Here is a 17,041-nt window from a genome sequence, read left to right on the forward strand (position 1 = left end):
CTCTCCATGTTGGAGCACAGTGGTTTCTTGGAACCACTGAAGAAGGCATTCAAGTGCGTAGAGAGCAGTCTATATCCCAGTCGACACAACCCAGTCACACGTCATGACTCTCCAGAGAAATTACTCGGCATACGTGCCTAATTCATGGGAAGACCCTTTTCCCCACTCATCACAACCTTCTACCATGCAAGAACTTGCAAAAGGTAGTTACCGAGATACGACCATCGAGAGTGAAACACAAAAAGGAAAGAGGGTCTGTGGTGCTGTTTAATAAATGTGTTGGATCCATTTTGCCCTTCTTCAGTTGTAGTGGTGAAGATCTTGACTTTATAAGCTGGTTTGGTTATCTAGACTATGATACTGGTTCCAGTTGTTATTTTGTGAAAACGAGCAGGAAATTCCAAATTGTGTTGTACCTGTGAAAGATGTGTCAACCCCACTGTTGTATGGCTATAACTGGGCGCAACTGGTGTAACTTTGAATTATGGTCACCTGTTTGACTTCCAAATCAGACGTGATGAACAATTCATTATACATATGTTGTGAAATGTTACAGCACTAGGTATGAAGTTGTTGCACCAGACGTTTTTGAGATGAGAGTTCCAAGAAACCTAAATCAAATTCTTTTAAAACGATAAGTAACATTAAAAACTCTGTATATCATATACATTTTTCTACTTCTGAATTTTGTTTTTTGTATATGTGTGGTCGTAAATGCATATCATTTTCCACTTTAAAAAAATGTATAAAATGGGCCACTGGGAGTTTCGCAAATATACGAGTCCTGAATATTCATGAAATATTTGCCACTGGGAGTTGAGCAATAAGGAATTAATCATGGAACTCGGATAAAAATGAATACAAAAATGTTTACAAAGCAATTCGCAAATCAGTAATTATAGTGTTTTGACATTTTATGTGACTGTTTATTTTATCTTCTATTATAAATCACCGGATTATAAATACTACGCAGTTTTTAACCTACAGCAGAGAATCTGACATTGTAAACAATAAGGCAATTAAATATCATCTGGTTTCTATCTTTCATACTTTTCTATGTATGTATCTATGAAATAGCAGTTTAATAAAATGTAGTTATAGAAGCAGTCACGTTTATTTAGTATAGTTGTGTTATATATATAAGAACCCAAATGCAGTTATAAATACACAACAGTTTGGCGACGAGGATGGCCATTAATTGTCTTTAATTCAAAGGACTTTTCCGAAAATAATTTTCTGTGAAATTACCTTGGTTAATTAGACAATGGCGGGATATATAGGGAAAATAGAGCCGTTTGATGATAGTACAGAAACGTGGAGTTCGTACGTTGAAAGACTGGAACAATATTTTGCAGTGAACGCACTTGAAAATGGGAAGAAGGTTCCAGCTTTATTGACATTATTAGGTGGGAAAACCTATGGACTTCTTAGAAATTTGACTTTACCGGATAAACCCGCAACTAAATCGTATGACGATATTGTAAAGTTATTGAAAGACCATTTAAGTCCGAAACCATTGATTGTCGCAGAGAGATTTCGTTTTTATAAACGTTATCAAATACAAGGAGAAACTGTAAATAAATATGTAGCAGAACTTAAATGAATCTTTAAGAGACCAGTTTGTGGTTGGACTTAAAGATGAACAGACACAAAAGAAACTGTTAACTGTGCCGGACTTAACTTTTGTGAAAGCTATCGGAATTGCTATAGCCGTAGAGACTGCAAACAAAGATGCAATTGAGTTAAGAGGGAAATTCAACACCGAAAGTTCTGTAAACAGGATACAACGACAGCAACGTAAACCGCCACCAAGTACAACAGATAGACAAAAATCGTTCGTATGCTACCGATGTAATGGAAAGAATCACAAAGCAGATACATGTAGATTTAAAGACGCGGTGTGTCACAGCTGTAATAAAAAAGGGCACATTCGTAAAGCGTGTAGATCATCCGGTAAACCGAAACAAAGACCGGCGCAAAAGAATGTTAATTCCTTGGATAATCAATCACGGGAATACACAAGTGATGAGGATGATTACTTAGGAATTCACAGTGTTAAAAATTCCAATCAGGATTCAATTTGGATTACGCCAAATGTGCATGGAAAAGAAATTAGAATGGAGCTGGATACAGGTTCAGCCGTGTCAGTAATTTCTGCTGTGGATTACGACAAGTATTTTCAAAATGAAAAACTTGAAAGTGCAAATGTCACCCTGAAAACGTATTCAGGAGAGTTGTTAATTCCAACTGGATATATGAATGTGCAAGTTAAATATAATGGTCAATGTGAAAATCTTAAATTGTATGTAGTGCAAAAAGGTGGCCCTGCATTGTTTGGGCGTGATTGGTTAAGGAAAATCAATTTAGATTGGAAAAATCTCAAGTGGATTAATAAAATTTCAGTATCAAGAAATTCAAATGAAAAGCTGGATTTATTACTGAAGGAGTATTCAAATGTATTCCGTGAGGGAATAGGGTGTGTTGCAGATATAAAAGCACATCTCACGTTAAAAGAAAATGCTTCACCGAAATTTGTAAAAGCTAGACCGGTGCCATTTTCAGTCAAACCGCAAGTGGAGCGAGAGCTAATAAGGCTTGAAAAGGAAGGAATAATTTCAAAAGTCGACACAAGTGAATGGGCATCACCAATTGTCCCCGTTATGAAATCAAATGGTACAATTCGTATATGTGGAGATTTCAAAACCACCGTGAATCCTATGCTTAAGGTGGATCAGTACCCGCTTCCGCGGGCCGATGAGATATTCGCTACTCTCGCAGGAGGACAGAAATACACGAAACTGGATCTCCGTAATGCATATTTACATATGGAGGTAGACGATGAGTCAAAACCATTGATGACAATCAATACACACAAAGGACTGTATCGTTATAATAGGATGTTATTCGGAATTGCGTCAGCACCAGCTATATGGCAAAGAACAATGGACCAGGTATTAAATGGACTTGATAGTGTACAATGCATGTTGGACATGATTATAACGGGCCCTGATGACGAAACACACTTACAAAACTTGAAAAATGTGTTACAGAGACTTCAGAACTATGGTTTAAGGGCAAACTTGCAGAAATGTTCTTTCCTCAAGGACAAAGTCATATACTGCGGACATGAAATTAGTGCAGATGGACTCAGGAAAACTACAGACAAAGTACAAGCTGTAATGGAAACTCCGACTCCGAAAAATGTAAAGGATGTACGTGCATTCTTAGGACTAATAAACTATTATCACAGATTTATGCCTAATTCAGCAACTGTACTTAAACCATTGAATCAACTGCTAGAAAAAGAGCGAATATGGCGCTGGACAGACGATTGTGAAAAGGCCTTCAAAAAGGCAAAGGAGCTTATTACGTCAGACCAAGTGTTAACACACTACAACCCCGAATTACCAGTCCGTTTAGCGTGTGATGCTTCGCCATTCGGACTTGGAGCAGTGTTATCTCACGTTATGCCAGATGGATCGGAAAGACCAATTTCTTTCGCATCGAGGAGTCTTACAAAATCCGAAAAGAACTATGCACAAATCCAAAAGGAGGCGCTTGGAATAGTGTGGGGAGTGAAGAAATTTAACACATTTCTGTACGGTAGGAAATTTTCTTTAATTACTGATCATCAACCTTTAACAGCAATTTTTAATCCTGAAAAATCAATTCCTGTAACTACCGCCGCTAGGTTACAGCGTTATGCTATTTTTCTCTCTGGATTTACATACAACATCGAATACAAAAATACAAAGAAACACAATAATGCAGACGCATTATCGCGACTACCGATGCAAAGTGACATGAACATTAACAGTGAAGACGCAGATGATCTTTTTCACGTGTTACAAATTGAGGACCTTCCAATTACGAGCGCCGAAATTCAACGTGAAACTCGAAAAGAAAAGGTATTAGCATCAGTTTTGTACCAAGCAATGAATGGATGGGAAATAACGGACGATTCGTTAATAAAACCTTATTTCACTCGCAGAAATGAATTAACTGTTAGTCATGGTTGCCTTCTGTGGGGAATAAGAGTCATAATTCCGATTAAATTCAGGAATCGAATTCTAGAATTACTTCATAGTAGTCACCCGGGAATGGTGAAAAAGAAGGCGTTGGCCAGAGGGCATGTCTGGTGGCCCGGTATAGACAGTGACATTGAACATTTAGTCAAAAGCTGCACTGGATGCCAGATAAATCAGCACGCACCAGCACTAACACCGTTACACCCATGGGATTGGCCCGAGACACCATGGCAACGAGTCCATATAGACTACGCAGGACCGTTTATAAACAGAATGTTTTTTGTTATGGTGGACGCGCATAGCAAGTGGCCTGAGGTTTTCGAAATGAAATCGATTACAGCAACAAAAACAATTGACATTATGAGACAAGTATTTGCTAGAAATGGAGTACCTGCTCATATTGTATCGGATAATGGACCAAGTTTTGCATCCGCAGAATTCGCAGAATTCTTGAGACAAAATGGAATAAAACACACGAAGTCAGCACCCTATCATCCAGCAACAAATGGACTTGTTGAGAGATTTATTCAAACATTTAAACAGTCAATGAAAGCAATGGAATGGGAATCTGGTGATGTAAACAAAAAGATCGCAAACTTCTTGCTGACGTATCGCCAGACACCACACACTAGCACCCACGAAACACCATCAAAACTGTTTCTAGGAAGGGACTTAAGATCTAGACTTCATTTGTTAAAACCAAACTTACGAAACACCGTTAGAGTGAGCCAGGAAAAATCTTGCGAAATAAGAATGAATAAGAAGGATAGACAATTTGAAGTAGGCGAAAGAGTTATTGCAAAGGACTATAGAGGAAAAGATCCGTGGGTAGCAGGAATTATAAGCGAGCGTGAAGGACCACTCATGTATAAAGTTTCAACCGACAACGGACACACAAGGAGAAGGCATACAGAACAATTAAAGTCTACTCAAATGCCAAAATCGTATGAACAATCAATCGAAAACGATAACATTATAGTTGACAATACGGAGACACGCACACAACATCATGTGGCCGAAAAATCACCGGAACAAACCAAAAACAATGAAATGTCAATGCCGCGACGAAATCCAATAAGAGAACGAAATCCACCAAAAAAATTAATTGCCGAAATGGAATAGTCAGTGTGCATAAATAGGACTTTTATGGTTACACATTATGAGGCATAATAACCCTCGTGTAATCATAATCAGACCAGGGTCTGATCTTGCATGATATTGAGAAAATATTGTAAACTGCATGACCTATCTTTCTATCTATACTCTTTATATTTGTTTTCAATTTTCTAGGTCAATTTTCATTCATAATTCTTATCACGCGAACACGTGATCACACGTTTGGAATTAGCAGGGAGGAACTAGTGTTTTGACATTTTATGTGACTGTTTATTTTATCTTCTATTATAAATCACCGGATTATAAATACTACGCAGTTTTTAACCTACAGCAGAGAATCTGACATTGTAAACAATAAGGCAATTAAATATCATCTGGTTTCTATCTTTCATACTTTTCTATGTATGTATCTATGAAATAGCAGTTTAATAAAATGTAGTTATAGAAGCAGTCACGTTTATTTAGTATAGTTGTGTTATATATATAAGAACCCAAATGCAGTTATAAATACACAACAGTAATATATTTCTTGAATATAAAAATTAAAAGTTATCATCAATTTTTAGAAAGAAAATTGCCGATCTTATTTTCCAACATCATGGCACTTTATTTCTAGGAGGTGAAAATACATGAACATGAAATACTAGTACAATTTGTAATCGACGAGGAAAATTAGTGTTGCTATTACCAATAACACATTCACAAAATATGATCCAGTCGGACTAAAATGCATTGCAATAAGAATTAAATTCAGCTGGCGTTTGCAATAGCAATACATAAATCTCTGGGCATGAAGATTCCTTATTGCAAATTGCAAAACAACAAAGACAAGTTGGTATGGTACGCCCGAAATCAATCAGTGAAATTAAAGTGACCAATTATAAATCTTCCAATATATTGATTGATTGATTGTTGGTTGCTTAACGTCCAGTGGCAAATAATGCATTCTTAGGCTGTGTACCAGTTGCAACGTTTACGTGAAGTTCTCTTCTTTATCAATTTCGAAAATAATACGCTAAAATTGCTTGTTAAGAAATATGTTTCAAAATCCTGTGTGACAGTATGAGAGAAAAATCTTGAAACATTATCATAATGTATCATGTATAAGTCATTCGACTACTAAGATTGAAATATTCCACACTATGTATGACTAATATATTTTTAGCTACCTGTGTGACGTCAATAAAAATATTTTGAAGGTTTTGTGTACGATTGAAAGGAAAAGGTATAACAAATTTTCGAATATGCTGGCACTTGGATGAAAAATATTGTCCTGCATTTTTTTTTGTTGTATTCTCTGTCCTGCATTTTTTTTGTTGTATTCTCTGTCCTGCCTTTTCAATTTTCACACTATCCGATCCTGCTTTTTGTCCGACGTAGTCGGTAAAGTTACGGTTTGTGAACTATGGACTTAAGGACGCTTAACTATGGCAACACATTACGCATGCTCGAAAATCCTTTCTGTGATTGGACAAAATGCTGTCATAGTGGGTGATTTGGTTGTGTTTGAAAAACGTCTCGAAAATTATATCGTGATGGAAAGCAAGTTAAAAACTATAAATATTTGAACTAGATGTTACAAAGATTTATATTTTTTATTAAAATAATTGTTACACCAATAGCTCTTTGGATCTATGACAGCTGTTTATTCGGGACAATTATTTTTTTAACAACTTGGATTTTAATTTTTCTGTTAAAGATTTATCTGATGAAGAAAAGTTGATTTCTATACTCAATCCATCAACACCATCACAAGTAAATAAATTGGGGTCCTACATCAAAAGGTCATTAGAACTGAGGACAGGGGACACTGGAATAGTTACTGTAAATGGATGATTGTGTATATATATATGTGAAATATAGTTATATTGTTTATTATTTTATATGTCACAAACTTAATGTTTTAGTTTATATGGCAATAAATATTTGAATATATAATTTTTCCATGACTTTTAGAACGCACCTACGCATGTGAAATTTCTGCGGGGCTTTGGTAAATAAATGTAAACAGAAAGATACTACTTGTACTACCAATAGTTTCTAGCTTTGTTAACTATGAATTAAAGTTTATAGTAAATGTATATTTGTTTCTTGTTATTTTCACTGGATTTTTTGACAAGATACTACTTGTACTACCAATAGTTTCTAGCTTTGTTAACTATGAATTAAAGTTTATAGTAAATGTATATTTGTTTCTTGTTATTTTCACTGGATTTTTTGACAAATACATTTTTTAGGTGTCATCACAATATTCTTATATGTTATTGCCTTAACATAACCAGACTAAGTAAAGAATTTGTTGTAGTTACATTCAGATGGAGATTTTATTAAAGAGGTCCTGCATCATTAAGTCATTGTGCTTCTGAAGGTTATGTAAATGATAGGTTTAAACATATACTCAAATTTAAATACGTTGGACATCTTTTTTAAAGATAGTTCTTGTTTTAGTTTATCCTGACCTTTTTTTTACATAAATTGTCATCCTGCCTTTTTTTTGGCAAGTGTCTCATCCTACCTTTTTTTTTTAACTCTAAACTCCTGTCCTGCCTTTTTTTTTCAATTTTTATCCTAGTCCAATAAAAATGAAATGGTAGCTCCCTTAGGAGATTTGAAGAACGATCTCAAATTAAATTGTAATGCTTCAACAAAACATATAAATTGTGTTTTAAGTGTGTGTATCTTTATATGATAAAACCCGAGGATTTGTCACCGCTTTGACTCCAATTACATTCCAATAGATAAACACAATACAATTATCTAAATTGTCTGCAGCTGTGATGCAAGCATGAAATTATGTATTCACTAACTGAAAATGCATAATGATAATGTCTATCTCATTGAAAAATAATATACCTAACGTCAGGTGTACTTTATAATGTGTGTGGCAAGTTTGTTTATATCACGGGGCAAATAGATTTACAATTCCTCGCTTCAAAGCAAAGCACATATTCCTTAAGCGATAACTAATGTGTCGGTAAACGGAGAGGAAGTCACGTGATGTAAAGTCGCTAATTTGATAGGACAAAAGGTCACAGGACAATTAGTCACACATAATTTGTTTACAATTGATTGAATATGTGAGAGAAAGATTTTGAAACATTTTTATTATAATACATGTATTATTTTTACGTTTAGGCAATTGTTCATGAGCCTTGATAAAAGAAAATTTGTTAAAAACAAGGACATTTATTCCACGGTAGAAAATTCTGACAAAAGAATTGGCTTTGCAGACTATTCCAGGACAAAATGTGGAAAATATGTTCATAAAAGTAAACTTAAATGATAACTACAAAAAACAAATCTTTCACAGAACAGAAGTTTTATTATCCAGGTTTACGATGACGTGAAAGTTATTGCAATTATGAATGATTATGATGATTAAAGTGGAGAATTTAGGAGCTCTGAGTATGTTAAAACATCAAGGGATCTTTTCGAAAATGGTAATTTTTACACTTGCACCTGTCGTATCTATTGCACCTTATTGGAATCCAGAGAAGACTCCAAGATGAAACAGAAGACTAAAGACTTTTGTGACATTGAATTAACTGCTTGTTTTGTGCACACTGCTGGACATGATTATAAAGTAAACATAGATTCAGATGCTGGTGGTGGTCTTTTCTTTTCTTCTAACAGTGAACTTTTCCACACAGAAACCATATTTCTATACACCAGTCACCCTTTGGGCTTGAATCATTATCATGATTATAGTGTGAGAAAATAATAATCCTGTAATAAACATTTACTCTTTAAGAACCTGGTTACACACCTCTTGCATCATATAGTGGATTGAATATAAAAAAAATGGACCACTTTAAGGGAGGTGGCTTTTTAAAAATGACCACATTATTGATATATGCTTTATTAAAAATTTAACCGACTCTTTTTTTTTCTGTGACCTCTTTTCTTTCTCCTTTATATCATTTTTTTCCCTTTCAACCATGCCACTAACCGCCTCGCCATGTTTCTTCAATTCTTCGTATTCCTCCTTCTCTTATTTCAACTGCTAGTTCGAATTCTTACTGCGCATCTTTTTTCAAATCAGCTCCTTTTCTTTTAAAACCATAGCCAATTTCGCCTCTACCTTTTCGTCATAAGAATCGAGACCATTTATTTGACTTCATCCATGTCGCCCTCTGCCGGAAAATATGTTGACGATAACAAACTAATCGGCCTTAAACTTGTCACTTTTCTGTATAGTTAACGTGTTGAATTGACCAGTAAACTTTTCGAAATGACCAGGAAATATTTATAAAAATTTACCTGAACTGAACAGGTATTTCTACTAACCAATCAAGTGCGTATAAATTACGAACGTCAACGTCAACACACAGATAACTAGTAATGTTGAAAGCATCCGATATGGAATAAGTATTTTTAATTAATTAAACATTTACCTATATATGTCAGTATGCATCTATAAATGATATGGAAACATTGGAAATTTAACAGTTCAATGAAAAATTAGATAGTAAACATAGGGGAATCCAAAAGGGGTTTTTAGGTCCCTCTTTGAAGGAAAGAAATTTGGTTAATTATATGGGGAATCACTGGAGCATGACTAGATCACCCACGCCCTTTTTATGAAAAGCTCTGGATCCGCCACTAGTAAAGAACTATTTTCATGAAACCAGTGTCTCTAATCAGCTTAAATGGCAGCATGCCAGGTTCAAGTTTGGAATTGGCCGCAAAGGGATTCTCTTTTCCAGATAATGAAAATCTCGACCTTTGAAGCAGACGAGGCCCACTTATTGCGCTGCGCCAATCCCAATAGATTTTTGGGATGGTTGAAAAGTTGGCTCGTTTGTTCAAACTAGTTTCAATTTCAGGATCATTGGTTAAAGTAAGTATCGTAATAAATTTGACTTTGATATATCTGTTGTTTATAAACTACCAATAAATGAGTCGGTTTTTCAATGTTCAATGTGCATTAACTGATATTAGTAGTTGATGACTTTGACTGGTTTATTACTATTGGAATTTTTTTGCATAATACAAAAGCCTTTTAGTGAAATCCTGCTATTCTTTGAAATAGAGAGTAAGTTGACGACTAAAGGATTTAAGTCAATATAACCATGGTCATAAAGACACATTAATTGTAATCAATATAACCTATATGTTAAAAGCCAACACTATTTTTTGTTTTGTTTGGTCCTGGCCCCAACCATAAACATGTCTAATATCCATTTCATATTTAAAGCTTTTTAGATAAAATATGCATAGTCCAGTCTCCTTTAATGTAGTGTGTTAGTTGACATCTTAAGGATTCAAGTCAATATACCCATGGTCATTAAGAGAGTTAGTTGACACCTTTATGTCAATATAACTCCTACTCTTACAATAGCCTTAAAGCTACTATTAATACTGAAATATGTTGACTTTGGTTTTAAGCTTACAAATCTCTTGTACAATACAAAAAATAAGCCTTTTAGTGAAATATAAACAGATGATGAGTTAGAAACTACAATTGAAATTGACGGGTGCCGAATGTGGAGGAGGATCTGCTTACCCTTCCGGAGCACCTGAGATCACCCCTAGTTTTTGGTGGGATTCGTGTTGTTTATTTTTTAGTTGTCTATGTTGTGTCATGTGTACTATTGTTTTTCTGTTTGTCTTTTATTTTTAGCCATGGCATTGTCAGTTTGTTTTAGATTTATGAGTTTGACTGTCCCTTTGGTATCTTATGTCCCTCTTTTGAAAAAGACAACAATGTCCTTAAAGAAGAAAAAGGTGAGAATAAAGAACCTACAATTGAAACAGACAGCAAAATCCTTGAAATAGAAAAAGATAAAAGAAAGAAGAACCTACTACTGTTAAAAACAGACAGTAAAGTCATTGAAATAGAAAAAGATAAGAATGAAGAATTTACAATTGATATAGACAGCAATGTCATTGAAGACGAAAAAGATGAGAATAAAGAACTTACAACTGAAACAGACAATAAAGTCATTATAATAGAAAAAGATAAGAGTGTAGAACCTACTATTGAAACAGACAACACATTCCTTGAAATAGAAAAAATGAGAATGAAGAACCTACAGAAACAGACAGCAAAGTCCTTGAAATAGAAAAAGATAAAAATGTAGAACCGAAAATTGAAACAGACATCAAAGTCCTTGAAATAGAAAAAGATAAAAATGTAGAACCTACTATTGAAACAGACAGCAAAGTCCTTGAAATAGAAAATGATAAAAATGTAGAACCTACTATTGTAACAGACAGCAAAATCCTTGAAATAGAAGAAAATGAAAATAAAGAACCTACTATTGAAACAGACAGCAAAGTCCTTGATATAGAAAAAGATAAAAATGTAGAACCTACTATTGTAACAGACAGCAAAATCCTTGAAATAGAAGAAATTGAGAATAAAGAACCTACAATTAAAACAGACAGCAAAGTCCTTGATATAGAAAAAGATAAAAATGTAGAACCTACTATTGAAACAGACAGCAAAGTCCTTGAAATAGAAAATGATAAAAATGTAGAACCTACTATTGTAACAGACAGCAAAATCCTTGAAATAGAAGAAAATGAAAATAAAGAACCTACTATTGAAACAGACAGCAAAGTCCTTGAAATAGAAAATGATAAAAATGTAGAACCTACTATTGTAACAGACAGCAAAATCCTTGAAATAGAAGAAAATGAAAATAAAGAACCTACTATTGAAACAGACAGCAAAGTCCTTGAAATAGAAAATGATAAAAATGTAGAACCTACTATTGTAACAGACAGCAAAATCCTTGAAATAGAAGAAAATGAAAATAAAGAACCTACTATTGAAACAGACAGCAAAGTCCTTGAAATAGAAAATGATAAAAATGTAGAACCTACTATTGTAACAGACAGCAAAGTCCTTGAAATAGAAAAATATGAGAATGAATATGAGGTCAACCTCAGCGGTCCTATAAGGCTGTGTCACAATTAAAAATAGTCTCGACAAAAAGTTGTCGGCAACCACTGTAAACAATTAATCATTTCTTCACGCTCATGTGTATGTACTTATTGTTGGTGTTCTTACATACATTTATATTTGAACTCTAATACTTTACTATTCTATATATTTTATTGTATTATATTGTATTTCATTGCATTGCATTGTATTGTATAAAATTATTGTTTGATTGTATTGCTTGACCCTTATGAGTGTAATTTTGCAATAAAGAGTATTAATCCTAAAACGATCCAAATTACAATTGTTTTCAATTTAAATACTTCAACCTTCCGGAGCATCAGATTTCACTCCCGGTTTTTAGTGGAGTTCGTGTTGTTTCCTAATTATTATTTATAACTGTTGATGTAAATGTCCTTTGGTTTTGTGAGTCTTTGTTTACTCCTTGGTGTGTTGATTGTTATTGTCTTTGTAAATACTTTTCAATGTAATAGAATAAAAATAGAACATAGAGAACATTTTCTACATTACCCGAAATATGGAAAATACGCTCACTGTTTACTGCTGGTCTTTGCATTTTTGTTCATACACTTGTTACATTTTGGCGTGTGGGTAGCGTTTTTATTACTAGAGTAAATATATTTCTTTAGAGTGGAATCACCAGCGTCGACTCTGAAATTAAGTTTATTTTTTTGTTGAAAAATTTCATTGTTGATACGGCTGCTCCCCTTATCAGATTCACCATCTCTATAGCCAGGCAAGGCAATACCTTGTCCGCAGAATACCAATTATTGATTATGGCCATTATTATCTGACAGTTTCGTCCAAAACGAAATATGGTGGCATGTTCTTCTCTCGACCGGCAGTCAAACGCTTTCCGAAATTTTGTTTTAATTTGGTTGTGCGGGATGAATCAAGTTTTTAGTCACATCCGGTCACGTTTAGAGTGCCACACTCTTGCACGCTTAAAAGTCGTGCAGCAACTCTCTGAGAAGTAGGTTGCCTGTTGCAAGGCAAAATGTCTGTCCCTACCCAATATACCCTCATTTTTTGCGTGGCAGTCCAAAATTCCCCGACCATACCCCTGAATGGCCTCAATTATAACAAGTCCTACCTATTGTAATTATTGTTTACTTGTTCTCGTCCTGAACATGCATGCAACATCCTCAGAGTAAGAAGTAAGTGTTCAGTGTAATTATTGATGAAGGTTCAAGTAGTGTAGTACGAAAAGTCTCAAGTTTTGCCATCACTGACTCTATCCCTTTGCGTGTTCCATGTCGCTGTATGGTTCTCGACTCAATTCGATTGGTCGTTTTTTGGGGGACGCCTTCCTATGTGTGAAAAAGCTATTTTATTTTGTATAAAGGCTTCCCACAAAAAAAATACAGTAGCCTTGACAGCCGTCATCATTACTTGGACTAGACAAAATAATTATGACGTCTGGCAAGGCTTTTATATTTTTTTCTGGGACACCTTCCTGTGTACATTGTAGGAAGGCGTCCCAGAAAAAAATTATAATAGCCTGGCCAGACGTACATCGTAGGAAGGCGTCCCTGAAAAAAAATATAAGCTTTGTCAGACGTCATTATTATTTGGACTAGACAAAACCATGCCTTATTCTGTATGACTATGTTGGTCTCTGAAGTCATGAGTTGAATATTGTATTAGTTCTTTTGTTGCTATGTTCACATACAGCCCTTTCCAACAGTTTTCTTGTGTTTGAATTATTTTATTTTTTGTTTTTATCTGTGCCTTAATTATGATTATAATTATAGCTTGCTACACCTTGTGGGTTTTGTTCATTGTTGAGGCATAAAATATTAAAATGGGACCGATGGACAGTCTCATATTGGCAACCTGGTATGTAACATTATCCCATTATTCCTTATTTTACTTCCATGTGTGTATAAAATATGCAAGGTGAAAATTTAGTGCCTTGATTCCACAGCGAATAGGTTAGTTAAAGGTTGATCTCAGACATGTAGCTTGCACATATAAATAAAGTTTAATGCACAAAACTTTTGCTAAGGGCCTTATATGACTGTCTATTAAAACCCAATTTTTAGCTTACTACATGTATATATGGTATGGGAATGACTCAGGAATTATCTTGTTATACGTACATATATATACAATATTGGGTCCATTTCCCAGTTTTGCGCCAAGTACATAAAGGTTATATTTTTAAGACATTGACCTAATTTTGTTTTTATACTGCAACTTAAATTAATACATGATAGCTTTTTAAATTGTAACACAAATGTAAAACTTATTTTCATCCCTTAATCATGTTAATGCACCCCTGATTGTGGAAAAAGTGTTCCATGATGAAATTGATGTTATACAAAATAATTATATATAGCTATATGTTAATACTAATTTAGGAAATAAACGCAGGTAGTTTCAGTATAAACAGTGATGTGCTGCTGGAAGTGGAATAGACAGTCTGCATAAAATAAAATTCCAACTACTGTAAGAAATCAATATTTTGAAATTTTATTTGTGTCTAAGCAAAGTTTTTCGAATAAAATTTTACTAGTCTCTGGCTCCGGACTATTGACTAACAGTTTCTGGATGGAAAATTTATAAAAAGGTGATGAAAAATATCAGTAATATATGATAAGGTCTTTAAAGTTCAAATTTATATATATATATGAAAAACCTTCTTTTATTCACAAACAAAAGCCCTGCTGTAAGTAAACATTTAATTTGCATTACCCAAAATGTATCAATCAAAACCAAAAGAATTTGAAACAAAGTAAAATTTTAAAGATGTTAAATTTATGATAAGGATTGGGTTACAAAATCTATTAGGTATTGGAGTTGATTTTATTAATAAATAATATATGTATGCTTGTTGTTTCTTATATTAGAAATTGACATCAAAGAGTTAAGGCCTGATTGGGCTTAGTAGCATTCTGTAGTACATTCCTGACATACACTCTTGAATGAACTGCTTCAAATATATATCCATGTTTGCAGTTTATATGTGTATTGTGTTCACATACATGAGAACCATAGGAAACTATATCACGTTGTGAATTCATTGAGTAACAGAAGCTAACATGCCGTGTTGTTAGGGATTGTGACTTTGAATAATTTGCGTAGTACCACAAACGACAAAACTTTATTACAATAGTATGGGTTTCCCGTTAAACAGATATATGTATATGCATCCAGATAAAAAAAGTCAAGTGAGAAGTAAAAACACAAAAATACTGAACTCCGAGGAAAATTCAAAAAAGAAAATCAAAAATCCAAACACATCAAACGAATGGATAACAACTGTCATATTCCTGACTTGGTACAGGCATTTTCTAATGTAGAAAATGGTGGATCGAACCTGGTTTTATAGCTAGCTACACCTCTCACTTGTATGAAAGTCGCATTAAATTACATTACATTGTCAACGATGCATGAACAAAACAAACATACCAAAAGAGTAAAAATGTCAAAAATAGGGGTACAACAGTCAATGTTGTGTTATCATCTCAATATCACTATAAAAACAACAAATGTAACGATGAAGCACAAAAAGGCATACATCAAATTTAACATTCTCATTTTCTTTTTCTTCTACGACTTAATTTATCTATATAAATTCTACCCGTAAAGGATAGAAGGTTTTCATTACTGGTGTAAAATTGCGCGTTTGAAATTCGCACAGGTAGACATAAAAATAGTTTTGTCGTATGACGGCAAATATGAATATAGAGTCACGTAAAGTAGATATAACAAAAAAACAGTTTTTGATCTATATAAAACATATTTTTGCTGTTTATTGTACATACCAATTATTAAATCTGAGATATATAGAATTAAATTCATGATTTTATTTGTGACTTGTATTTATGTTTTAACTTGTGGAACTTGTAAGCTGCAGTATGTTGGCGAAACAGAAACCATTTTCAACATCAGACTTTACAATCACCGTTCGTTTTTTACCAAAAGGAAAAAACTGTCCGATTACGAGACACCTCTTAAGAACAGGACATACTTTTGATAATATCACCTTTCTAATAATTGAGGTAAACCAAAATTGGAACTCCGAAAGGAGAAAACAGAGAGAAAGGTTCTGGATACATCAGATCTTGAACCAATACAAATACAGTTTTATATTGTCAATTTTGACGCCCAATATTCAAGCAGTACAATCAGAGACATATAATACAAGAGATTGGCAACTCGGCGAAATCCCGTGATTTCACACGGCCAGATTTAAACCTCGCGAGATTTCGTTGGTGAATAGTCTTTATCAAAGTATTAAAAGTACTCGTAGAAAAGGTGAAGTTGAAGTATACATTAACTGTTTTAGTGTTAAATTTAATATAATTAATTGAATAATTTGAGTTCATACGTAATTATAAATTTCAATGTCATTTTTGATTTGTATTATGGAAAAAGAGACATTATTTGATATTTTATTAAAAAAACGATATTAGATAATTAATACTTAATAAATTGTATGTCTTGTATCAGAGTTAATTTTATTTAATTGTTTCATAATGGGTTTCTATTATATATACACCAGTCTCGGAGACATAATGTCACAGTGTGACATGTATACTAGTTTTCGGCTTGAATTATCCGATGGTCAGGTAAATCACAACCTGTTGAAATGAGTTTTATTTGAGACCTGGTACATACGAAGTTGTTACACCACAGGTGGCAGTCCAAATTTCCCCGACCATCATCCCGGATGGCCTCTATTATTTCAAGACCTACATATATAAAATTGAGAATGGAAATGGGGAATGTGTCAAAGAGACAACAACCCGACCAAATAAAAAAAACAACAGCAGAGGGTCACCAACAGGTCTTCAATGTAGCGAGAAATTCCCGCACCCGGAAGCGTCCTTCAGCTGGCCCCTAAACAAATATTTACTAGTTCAGTGATAATGAACGCCATACTAATTTCCAAATTGTACACAAGCAACTTAAATTAAAATAATACAAGACTAACATGGTTTAAAAAACGGGCACATTATCCAATGTTTGTTTCTATTTT

The 17,041-nt window shown here is 34.0% G+C and overlaps 1 protein-coding gene across 1 annotated transcript; it reads left to right on the plus strand.

Annotated features, from left to right (window-relative positions):
- Window positions 1-1,264: 1,264 nt before the first annotated feature.
- On the plus strand, window positions 1,265-12,069 carry LOC134718250 (uncharacterized protein K02A2.6-like). The gene is made up of 4 exons (XM_063580746.1): window positions 1,265-1,467; window positions 1,613-5,149; window positions 6,310-6,369; window positions 11,157-12,069. Exons 1-4 carry the CDS (start codon window positions 1,265-1,267, stop codon window positions 12,067-12,069), a joined length of 4,713 nt encoding a protein of 1,570 aa, XP_063436816.1.
- The last annotated feature ends 4,972 nt before the right edge of the window (window positions 12,070-17,041 follow it).

Source organism: Mytilus trossulus, chromosome 5 (genome assembly GCF_036588685.1).
Source record: "Mytilus trossulus isolate FHL-02 chromosome 5, PNRI_Mtr1.1.1.hap1, whole genome shotgun sequence".
Lineage (NCBI taxonomy): Eukaryota > Metazoa > Mollusca > Bivalvia > Mytilida > Mytilidae > Mytilus > Mytilus trossulus.

Excerpts from the sequence above, each read along its gene's own strand:
- LOC134718250 (XM_063580746.1), top strand. The coding sequence starts at position 1,265 with ATGGCGGGATATATAGGGAAAATAGAGCCGTTTGATGATAGTACAGAA. Across the intron at positions 1,468-1,612 it reads GATAAACCCGCAACTAAATC|AGACCAGTTTGTGGTTGGAC; the intron begins GTATGACGATAT and ends TGAATCTTTAAG. Across the intron at positions 5,150-6,309 it reads TTAATTGCCGAAATGGAATA|CTACCTGTGTGACGTCAATA; the intron begins GTCAGTGTGCAT and ends ATATATTTTTAG.